The 12,049-nt window shown below is 38.3% G+C and overlaps 1 protein-coding gene across 1 annotated transcript; it reads right to left on the bottom strand.

Moving 5' to 3' along the window:
- Positions 1-9,649: 9,649 nt before the first annotated feature.
- On the bottom strand, positions 9,650-10,561 carry LOC114046999 (olfactory receptor 1L4-like). Its single transcript, XM_027867642.1, has one exon. It carries the CDS (start codon positions 10,481-10,483, stop codon positions 9,650-9,652), a length of 834 nt encoding a protein of 277 aa, XP_027723443.1. The 5' UTR covers positions 10,484-10,561.
- Positions 10,562-12,049: the final 1,488 nt, after the last annotated feature.

Genomic DNA, 12,049 nt, shown 5'->3' with positions numbered 1-12,049 from the left:
TAGAGTACATGTGAAAGGAGGACTTTGAAATGGGCATATAGTCCCTGATACATAGAATGGGAAATTGCTTTATGCTTTCACATTGATAGTTCTTGGAATAATCAGAGTTGATTAAGTTTGGTTGGTTGTATTCCCTTGTTGACCTACTGAGCTTTTTTTTTACATTTAATTTTTATTTTATTTTTCTCAATCAGATGTAAAGAAAAAATGTTAACATTTAAAATAAAATTTTGAGTTGCAAATTATCTCCCTCTCTCCTCTCCCTCTTCTAGAGGAAGCAAGCAATTTGATATAGATTATAAATGTGCAGTCATGCAAAGCATTTCCATATTAACCATGTTGCAAAAGAAAATGTAGACCAAAAAAAACCCCAAAATAATAAATATTGAAAGTAAAAAAAAGTAAGCTTCAATCTGCATTCAGATTCCATCAGTTCTTTCTCTGGAGGTGGACAGCATTTTTCATCATAAGTCCTTCAAAGTTGTCTTGGAATATTGTATTGCTGAGAATAGCTAAGTCATTTACATTAGATCATTGGATAATATTGCTGTTATTGTATACAGTCTTCTCCTGATTCTGCTTATTTCACTTTTCATCATTTCATGTAAGTCTTTCCAGATTTTTCTGAAATCATCCTGCTCATCATTTTTATAGCACAATAGTATTACATCATGATCATATGCCACAACTTGTTCAACCATTCCCCAAATGATAGGTATTCCTTCAGTTTCCAATTCTCTGTCACCACAAAAGAGCTGCTATAAATATTTTTGTACATGTACATCATTTTCCTTTTTAAAAAATCTCTTTGGGATACAGACCTAGTGGTGGTATTGTTGGGTCAAAGGGTAAGCTCAGTTTATAGCCCTACGGACACAGTTCTAAATTATTCTTCAGAATGGTTGGGTCAGTTCACAACTCTACCAACAGTGCATTAGTGTTGCAATTTTTCCATATCCCCTCCAATATTTGTCATTTTTCTTTTCTGTTATATTAGCCAATCTCATAGGTATAAGGTGATACCTCAGAGTTGTTTTAATTTGCATTTCTCTAATCAATTGTGATTCAGATATTATTTTACATGACCATAGATAGCTTTGGTTTCTTCTTTTGAAAACTGCCTGTTCATACCTTTGACCACTTATCATCTGGGAAATAACACATTCTTTTAAATTTGACTCAGTTCTCTATATATTTGAGAAATGAGGCCTTTATCAGAGACACTTCCTGTAAATTTTTTTTTTCCCCTGGCTTCTTGCTTCTCTTCTGCTGCATTGAGTACCGACTGATCTTCATCAGCTGGGGTCAGCTGGCAGATGTGGGAAATTGCCCTTGAGTAGTGAAGCCAGCGCTGTGGGCCCAGGTAGAGGTTTGGTGGTGGTTGGCTGCTTGAGTGGAGGGCTAGTTGGTTTGCCATGTGTGAGGCCAATGTATCTTCTACAGCAGTTTGACCTCAAGGTTAGTTAAGCAGGGCCTCAGCCACATTCTCAGAAATAGTTCCAGTGAGATTTGTCTAACGCTAACTTTTATCATTGCTCACTATCCTTAGTAACTGCGTCAATCTGTACCAATCACTTACTCCTTTTTTTGCCTCTCTCCATTCCCTCCCTTATTGTCCCCAGAGTTTCATAATCCCATCAAAGATCCATGTTCTCCCAAGGATACAGAAGTGACATATTTTCCCTGGATCAGCACAAACACATGGGCAAAAGTGGGCTGATCTCTAGACCCCTCAGGGTGAAGTTCCTTTACCAGCCAAGTCTTGGTAAATCCTTCAGTTTGCTGACTCTACAAAAACTCTCTGGTAAAAGTTAATAAAGGGACAACCAGAATCACTAGCATGGAGTGTGATGTGATATGTTAAACTGTGTCTAAGTATATGGTTGGGTGTAGGTATGGCAACATAATTCATCTGAAAGGGGGTATATGTTAATTAACTGCAAGCTCAATGTGAATCAATAATGTAATATACTCCCCCCCTCTTCCCCTAACAAAATCTAATGCTTCTCTTGAATGGGAATGATGGCTGATCATTAGCTATGGTTACAGTGATGGTGCATAGGATGGGTTCACTGGTTCTAGAGCAGGCAGGTATCATCTAGCCCAATACCCTCCTTTTATATATGAGAAAACATGTGAAGTGACGAGTTACAGAGACTCATGGAATGTCAGAGTTGGAAGAGACTTCAGAGGCCATCTAATCCAACCCAAATTTCAACAGCTGAACAGATAGTGGGTAGAGCCTGGAGTCAGGAAGACCTGAGTTCAAATTATGCATCTGAACCCAAAAGAATGAAAAATTAGAAAACAATGTGAAATATCTCATTGGAAAAACAACTGACCTGGAAAATAGATCCAGGAGAGAGAATTTAAAAATTGTTGGACTATCTGAAAGCCATGATCAAAAAAAGAGCCTAGACATCATCTTTCAAGAAATTATCCAGGAAAACTGTACTGATATTTTAGACCCAGAGGGCAAAATAGAAATTGAAAGAATCCACTGGTCACTTCCTGAAAGAGATCCCCAAAGGAAAACTCCTAGGAATATTGTAGCCAAATTCCAGAGTTCCCAGATCAAGGAGAAAATATTACAAGCAGCCAGAAAGAAAAAATTCAAGTATTGTGGAAACACAATCAGGATAACACAAGATTTAGCAGCTTCTACATTAAGGGACCGCAGGGCATGGAATATAATATTCCGGAGGGCAAAGGAGATAGAATTACAACCAAGAATCACCTACCCTGCAAAACTGAGTATAATCCTTCAGGGGAAAAATGGTCATTCAGTGAAATAGAGGACTTTCAAGCATTCTTGATGAAAAGACCAGAGCTGAATAGAAAATTTGACTTTCCAATAGAAGACTCAAGTGGAACATGAAGAGGTAAACAGGAAAGAGAAAATCATAAGAGACTTATTAAGATTGAACTGTTTACATTCCTGCATGGAAAGATGATATTTGTAACTCATGAGACCTTTGTCAGTCTTGGGGTAGTTGGAGGGGAAAAAATTATATGTACGTATACATAGATATAGATAAATAGATAGAGGGCATAGGGCGAGTTGAAAACGAAGGGGTCACATCCAGAGAATAAAATTAAGGAGTGAGAGAGAATTATACTAGGAGAAGGAGAAAGGGAGAGGTAGAACAGGGTGAATTATCTCACAAAAAAAAACAGGAAAGAAAAGGCTCTTACAGTGGAGGGGAAATGGGAGAAGGTGAGAGGGAATGAGTGAATCTTATTATCATAGGATTTGACTTAAGGAGGGAATAACATACACACTCAGTTGGGTATGGAAATGTCTTACCCTATAGGAAAATGGGGGGGAGGGGACAAAAGAGTAGGGGGATGATAGAGAGGAGGGCAGATTGGGAAAGGGGGTAATCAGAAGCAAATATTTCTGAGAAGGGACAGGGTCAAAAGAAAGAATAGAATAAATGGGGAGGAGCGGGATAGGATTAAGGGAAATAGAGTTAGTTTTTCCCCACAACATGTCTACTATGGAAGTGTTTTGCATAACTGCACATATATAACCTATATTTAGTTGCTTGCCTTTTCAATGAGGGTGGATGGGGAGGGAGGAAGGGAGAAAATTTGGAACCCAAAGTTTTAAAAACACATGTTTAAAAAAAATGTTTTCGCATGCAACTGGAAAATAAGAAATACAGGAAATGGGTTACAGAAATCCATCCTGCCCTACAGGAAAATTGAAGGAGAAGGGGATAAGAGAAGGGGGGAAGAGATAGAAGGGAAGGCAGACTAGGGGAAGGGGTGTTCAGAATGCATACCATCTCGGGGTGGGGGGAGGGGTGAGAAGGGGTGAAAATTTGGAACTCAAAATCTTGTGGAAGTAAATGTTGAAAACAAAAAAATAAATAAAAATTACCACAAAAAACCAAAACACAAATTATGCACCTGATGTTTACTGTTACCCTAGGCAAACCATTTACACTTTAAACCTTAGTTTCTCTATATATAAAATGGGGGTAATAATAGCCCCTACTTTACAGGGCTGCTATGAAGGTGAAATGAGATAATATTTATAAAGCATCTTATAAATCCTAAAAGCACTCCCTAAATACTAGCTATTATTATTATTACAATATCCTCAACAAGTGATCATTCAACCTTTACTTGAAGACCTATCTAAAAGGGGAACCTATTACCTCTAGAGACAGCGCATTGTACTTTTTTTGATTATTAGGAATAATTATTAGGAAACTTTTCCTCATATCAAACCTAAATTTTCTTCTTTCAAACTTCTACTGATTATTCTTAGAGCTCTCTACTGGGGAGAAGCAAAACAAGTCCAATCTCTTTTTCACATGACAACTCATTAGATACTTGGCAACAACCACTATGCCTTTCATATGTCTTCTTTCATCAGTTCTTTCAACTGATCCTTACATGATATGATCTTCAGGCCCCGCTATTCAGGTTGACCTCTTGTTGAATGCTCTTCAGTTTATCAATTTCATTGCTAAGATGGCATCAAGGACTGAACAGATTTTGTTTCATGTAGTCTGACATTGGGAAAGTACAGAAGTACTTTCTCTTTTTTCTTGGACATACACCTCTCTTAATGCAACCTAAAGTGAAATTAACTTGTTATCTATGTCTTTCATAAAAATGTTAAGTAGATGAAGGCCAAGCAGAGATCTGTGAGGCAGATACCTCCTTCCTCATTGACATAAAAACATTATTGACTACTGTTTGTGCCTGACAACTCAGCTACCTGGAGTTCACCTAACCATTGTAATGTATAGCCCATGACTTTTCAGCACAAGAGACTTTATCACATGTTTTGCTGAAATCCAGGTGAACTTTATCTAACATTCCTCTGATATCAATAACCATGTCAAGAAAGGAAATGAGATTATTCTATCTTGCTCTTCCCTTGATCAATGGATCATAGATGTTGAGTTGGAAAGGACCTTGGATCTCATCTACTCTAACCCTTTCTGACCTCTTCTAACTATTTTATAGATGAAATAGGTGACTAAGGCATATTGAGTGACTTGCCCTGGGTCACATAGGTAGCAAGTAGCAAAACTGGGATTGAGTTAATTTCCTCAGACTCCAAATCCAGTAACTTTTTTCAATGTAACTCTTTTCTTTTGGGGGGTGGGGGGCTAGGCAATGGGGTTAAGTGACTTGCCCAGGGTCACACAGTTAGTAAGTGTTCTATGTCTGAGACAGGACTTGAACTCAGATCCTCCTGAACCCAGGGCTGTTGCTCTATCCACTGCACCATTTAGTTGCCCCTCTTTTTTTTTGAAATGGAAAAAGATGTCTTTATTGATGAAATGTTTACAGGCCTCAAAATACTAGGGGAACACTGGCAATCAGCACAGACTACACATGTATTTATGCACTCAGAGGTTGCTAGGGCAGAAGGGAATAAGGAGCCAACATTTCAAGCGGAACAGGTTTTACTGTGGCCTGTCATGTGTTCAATGTAACTCTTGAAGACACTTGGTCATCACTGCTTCCTTTGATTAGTGCCTGTCCACTAATGATTCTTTTCATAATGCATTCTTGAATTTTGCCAGAAATTGAAGTTAATTTCAATGATATACAATTTGTAGATTCCATTTTCTTCTCTTGTTTGAAAATTAAGAATTTACCTTTTTTCTTTTCTGTGTTCCTACCTCCCAGTCTTCATAATTTTGTAAAGATCATTGGCTATGGCTCACTAACCACACCTTTCAATTCTTTCAACAATCTGGAATGCAATTCCTTTGTTCCTGATGAAATGAACTCATCAAGGTCATTCTCTTACTACTTTCCTACTTACTTGTCTCAGGTGTTGACTTTCTCTTAGTCATTTTTGTTTCTGGCCTACACATAATTTTCTGTGGTAGAGAAGACAGAAGTCAAATAAAAATTAAGCAGTTTTGCCTTCTCTCTGTCAATTATAATTACTTCATTCACCTAGAGCACCTGTCCATTAATTCTTTTTTTAAAATTAATAAATTTATTTATTTTTTGTTTTCAACATTTACTTCCACAAGATTTTGAGTTCCAAATTTTGGTCTCTTTCTCTCCAATATTACTCAAAACTCCTTTTTGCTGTCTTTCACTTTACTTGCCAGTAACATTAGTTCTCCTGACACTATTTTCCCAAGATCATGGATTAGTTTTGTATTTACCCTTTACAGCCATTTCTTGATTTCATCTTTTGCACATATTAAAAAGGAAACTGATGAGTTCTTTGCACATTTGCATAATTTTTATCATATGTGGGTATATATGTCATATACACACATATATATGTATACATTACAAAAATGTTTTGTGTATGCATGTTGGTTTTTCCTTATATTCTTTCATGGATATGTGCCTTTCCATTGACCCCTCTCTCCTCACAGAAACACATTTCAGTAAAGCCAACCAGAATAGTTACTATATCTGACAATATACACAATGTTCCACAACTGTAATCTTCTAATCTTCCCACAATCCTCCTGTCTACTAAGAGAAAGGGGATAGGTTTCATGATCTGTAACCTAGGACCAATGTTGGTCATTACAGTTACTTGAGCTCAGATTCCTTTCAGCATTCTTGTCATTTATTAGTCATGATATATTGTTCTGTACCTGGCTGTGGTTTACTCCATTATGTATCAGTTCATACAAGTCTTCTGGGTGGTACAGAAGTAAGAACTCTACCTGTGGATGCAGAAGAAACTGGGTTTGATTCCCAGTTCTGCTACTTACTATCTGAGTCATCTTAGTGAAGTCATTTAATCAGTTAGTCAATCAAATTTATTAAGTACCTAATATGTGGCAGGTACTGTATTAAGCACTGGAGATACAAAGAGAGACAAGAGGAGGAGGAAGACAACATAGAAGAGGGCCAAAGAGGACACAACATATAAACAACTCTGTACAGATTGGTTATATACGGGATGTATTAGAAATAATCAACAGAAGAAAGGTGTTAGAATTAAAAGGGATTAAGAATGATTTCTGGCAGAATGTTGGATTTTCACTGCAACTTGGAGGAAACCAGGGAAGCCAGGAGGTGAAGATCAAGAAGGAGATGATTCTAGAAATGGAGGATAGTTTGTGAAAATGCTTGGAGTCAGGAGATGAACTATTTTGTTGGAGAAATAACAAGGAGGCCACTGTCACGAGATTGAAGAGTTCATGGAAGGGAATGTGAGATATAAGATGACTCGGCCTCACCTCTCTGGGCCTCAGTTTCCTCCTCTGTAAAATGAAGGGCTTGAACTAGTTAACCCACAAAGTTCTATCTAGTTCTAAATTTATGATCTTTTAATTTTTCATATTCATTGTTTTTTATTACAACAATATTCTAATTTATCCATATTCCACAGTTTTTTTTAGCCATTCATCAATGGGTAGCCACTTGATTTTCCATTTTTTTTTGTTACCCTTAAATTGTTGCTTAAATAGCTTGGTATTTGAACGTCAATCTTCCTTTGACCTCCTTGAGGTATAGGACTAGTAGCAGTATTGCTGCATTAAAGAATAGGAACATTTTAGCTACTTCCTCACGTAGTTCCAAATTGTTCTCTGGGAAGGTTTAATAAATACATAGCTGTATTAGCAGGATACTGGTGGGTCTATCTTTCTATAGGCTCTTCAACATCGACTAGTTCCATATTTTATTATCTCTGCCTATTTAATGGATATGTGAGTGAAACCAGAGCTGTTTTCATTTGTATTTACTTCCCATTAGTGATTAAGAGATTTTCCATATGTTGTTGATAATTTATAATTCTTCTTTTGAAAAATGTTCATATCTATATGGCATCCCTGAAACTGGTAACAAAACTCTGTAGTTTAGATGCCCCCCAAATGGTAAGCTTAAATTTTTCTCTTCCAGTAGCAAAAATTTATTTCCCTCCCATGTTCCCATTAATTAAAAAAGACAAAATCCTGGTAACAAATAGGCATAATCAAGCAAAACAAATTCCTAAGTTGGCCATGTCCAAAAATAAATATATCTTATTCTGTACCCTAAGTCTATTTTCTCTTTGTCAAAAGGTAGATAGCATGCTTTATCATCAGTCTTCTGGAATCTTGTTGGTCATTGTGTTGACTCAATGGTAGCTTATTTTGAGAGCTACCAAATAAACAGTGCATTTCCACAGATGGACCTCCTTCATGTATGAGTAAACAAGTGGTTCATGAGGAGCACATAAAAAGTCTGATCATCTGGGGCACATTCAAATACACAGAGTGGCAACACAAGTGGGATCAAGAGCAACAAGTGTAAGCTCTGTGAGGAGGGGCAAGATGTACTAACAAAGTTTCCCAAGAAGAGTACGTATTTAATGAGAAAACTCTGTCATCTTTTGTAAGGACCTCTCTTGTTCCATTGTGGGTAGTTTGCCCTGTCCTAAAAGAGGCTCTGTGTCTTGAGAGGTTTGGAGCTCTGCTAGGGTGACAGCTTTGATTTCTTGAGTCAGAAAATCATCTTTGTAGCAGATGGAGAATTTTCCCTAGGTCACCATACACACCCTATATGGTCTATACCTTCTCCTTATAGAGTAGCTTAAAGGGAAGAGAGGATCATGATCATGACAGGGAGCACTTACCTCCAGAGCTGGAAGGAATAATTCTGAAGCCCAGGGTGAGCATTACAAGATGCAGCCAGAGAATAAAGTGTAATGGGAAAGTGGTAGGAACTAGACCTATGATCTCATTTGTATAGGGAACTCCCAGATGAGGAAACTCCCTCTATCAAAGTGGGTCAACTCTTTCTCTGCAGTTTATAGTCTCAAAGAATTGCTTAGAGCACTGAGGGATTAAGTGATCTGCCCAGGGTTCACACAGCCAGTATGTGTCAGAGGCCAGCCTTTGATACAGGTTTTCTTGTCTTAGAGGACAGCTCTCTACTCACTATGTCATGCTGCCTCCAGCAGCATGACGGATACCCTCAAATCAGCTTTTAAAGACAAGGTCTTAAGTAGAAGCCTTAGAACTCAAGTCTCTGTCAGTGGAAGGAACCTGGGACATGGGCCCACGGGGATTAATGAAGGGATCAGGGTGGGACCAGGTCAGAGTTCACCAGGGCTGGAGAAGAAGAGTGTCATTTTGCAGCTTCCTATTTTAGCTAAGTATTCTTGCTAACCAGGTGAGGGAGGATTAATGCTACTAAAACTATGTAAATTTTGGTGCCCTGGGCCACAGCCCCAGTTATCCTCCCCATGGTATAGTCTTTCTTAGCTGAGTGCCTTACAAGAACCAAGTGCCACTCAATGTATGTGGAATAAATAAATTGGTGAAATTAGAGCTGACCTTTGGCACATTTGTGAATTTGGCAGAGTTTGTCTTTGGCATCTACACATCATGCACACTTTCCCCAGATTCATAGAACCCTTTGTTACTCTTACCCTGCTTGGTATACTTCTTTTCTTTCCACCATAAAACAATAACTAATTCGGTGACCCTGGAAAGTCACCTTCCCCCTCTGGGCTTCAACTCCCTCATCTGTAAAATGAGACAATTGGCCTTAGATTGATGATCTCTGAGGTCTCTTTCAGTTTTCACACTCTGTGTTCCATGTTATAATATTTTCTATTCTGAGTTCCCTTCTCACTCTAACATTCTTATGTTTTAAAGGTCCCTCCACTTTTAGCATTCTATGAGTCTCTGGTGCCATGAATCTATGATTTCTAGAATTTGATTCTATCCTTCAACTTCCCCAGGCCCTGTTTCATGTCCTTGTTCCTCAGGCTATAGATAAAGGGGTTCAACATGGGGGTGACCACTGTGTACATGACTGTGGCCACTCGATCCTTGACAGCAGAGTAGCTGGACAGGGGCCGGAAATAGACATAGATAGTACTTCCATAAAACAGTACCACAATGGTGAGGTGGGAGCCACAAGTGGAAAAGGTCTTCCATTTTCCTGTTGCTGAGGGGACTTTGAGGATGGCAGCAATGATCCGCAGGTAGGAGAAGATTATGCATAAGAAGGGAGTCGCAATAACAGCCAGTGTCTCTGTCATGACCACAACCTGACTAGAAGAGGTGTCAGAACAAGAAAGCTTCAGCACTGGCTGGGGGTCACAGAAGAAGTGTTTGATGATGTGGGAGGCACAGAAAGACAGACGGGACATGAGCAGCACACGTAGCAGAGCATGGAGGTGTGAGATCACACAGGAAGCTACTGCCAAAATGATGCAACGTCCGTGACTCATGACCATGGCATAGTGTAAGGGATTGCAGATGGCTACCAAGCGGTCAATAGCCATGGAGGCTAGAAGATAGCTATCTGTGTTTGCAAAGGCCATGAAGAAGTACATTTGCACTAGACAGCCTATGTAGGAGATGGTCTTTGTCTCTGATAGGAAATTCACCAGCATCTTTGGGACAATGACAGAGGTAAAGCAGATGTCAGTGAAGGACAAGATACTCAGGAAGAAATACATTGGGATGTGAAACCTTGAGTCTGAGTGGATGACCAGAATGATTAGTAAGTTCCCAAGGAGGGTGACTAGGTACATGCAGAGGAAGATAGTGAAGAGTGGCTTCTGTAACTGAGGGTTTGAGGATAGTCCCAAGAGGATGAATCCAGAGGTGCTACTGCTGCCCCAGCTGCTATTGTCATTCTTTTCCTCCAGGGTATCTGGAATTTTCAGAGAAGGTTTAATATATTAATAAAGCTTGGCTTATTATTTCAAAAATAAGAAGAGCAATCTAAGGGTAGCTCCCATTTCTATAGCACAAGGTGTCTCAAAAGTTTTAGTGCAGATTAAGTTTTAATAAGTTTGACTGCATTTAAATTTATGAAACTTAATAATCTTAGAACTGAAACTGCACTAAGACTCTTGGCGTACCCTCTATTTTTATGTTTACCCAGCAATTTTCTCAAAACAACTCCGAGTCAGGTAACACAAATAGAATTCTGTCCATTTTACATGTTGGAAAATTGAAGATCAGATAGATGAAGTGATTAGTTTAAGGTCATACAGCTAGTAAAGGCAGGGACCAAAACTCAAGCTCAGGTCTTCTGATTCTAAGACATGTTCTTTGTCAATAAACAATTCTATCATCCCATTCCATATAAACAGAGGCAACAACAAGAGGGATCTTTAGAACATTTTAACAAGTCAGCTGGTAGAATGGAGAAAACACTGGCCTAAGAGTTGGTACTTCAGGTTTCTTGTTATGTACTTAGCTGTGTGATATTGGGAAAGTCACTTGATATGTCTGATCTCAAAATAATAGTTCTTCCTATTTCAGGGTGTTGTTTTTAGCATCAAATGGCATAAAGTAAGTAAAGTCTTTTAAATATTGATAAATTATTAGAGCTGGAAGGCACAGGGTTAAGGGACTCACTCAATGTTACACAGCTACTTAGTGGTTAATAAGGCCAGTATTAGAAACAATATGCAGAATATCAAAGTCTTAAAGTCCAAAAGAATGCGGTCATAAAGTTAGAATTTCAAACAATTGAAATCAGACACAGAAGCATTCTGATTTGTGGGGGAATCTATTGAAATTACGCCCATCTCTGAAAAATCTGAAAAGCAATTGGTTATCTCAGACCTGTTGGACAAAGCTATACTGTGACATAGAAACCTTATAAACCAATGACAAATGGCATTCACTCATGTTACAGTCCAGCTCCTGGAACACTAACTCCTGAGGAAGAGAGAAAAGTATAAAACTTATAATAGAAGATTCATAGAATGTTAACCCTGAAACAATTTTAAAACATAGAATGTCAGAGACAGAAGAGACCTTAGAAGAAAGAAGGTTAGAGCTGGAAGAGATATAAAATAGAATGTTAAAGTTGGAAGGGAACTCAGAACATAAGAGTGCCAAAAGATAGAATGTCAGAGCTTGATGAACATCAGAACTTATTTATAACATATGGTGTTAGAATTCTCTTGACTTTGGTTCCTGGTAAAGTTGTCAAAATGTCTTATTAAAAGCTTGGTTTGTGAGCAGTTAGAAAGGGAGGAGGTAATCACTCAAAAGAACCACTGCAGATTTCTTTAAGAACAGGCAGGTTAGATTAATTCTCCTCTTTTGACAGAGTAACTAAAGTGATAGATGAAGAGAAT

The sequence above is a fragment of the Vombatus ursinus genome, unplaced genomic scaffold (genome assembly GCF_900497805.2).
Source record: "Vombatus ursinus unplaced genomic scaffold, bare-nosed wombat genome assembly UNPS02014786.1, whole genome shotgun sequence".
Taxonomy (NCBI): domain Eukaryota; kingdom Metazoa; phylum Chordata; class Mammalia; order Diprotodontia; family Vombatidae; genus Vombatus; species Vombatus ursinus.
This window is presented reverse-complemented; position numbering and strand designations above follow the sequence as displayed.

Bases quoted from the DNA above. Each gene is read 5' to 3' on its own strand.
- LOC114046999 (XM_027867642.1), bottom strand. From the start codon at position 10,483: ATGTACCTAGTCACCCTCCTTGGGAACTTACTAATCATTCTGGTCATC.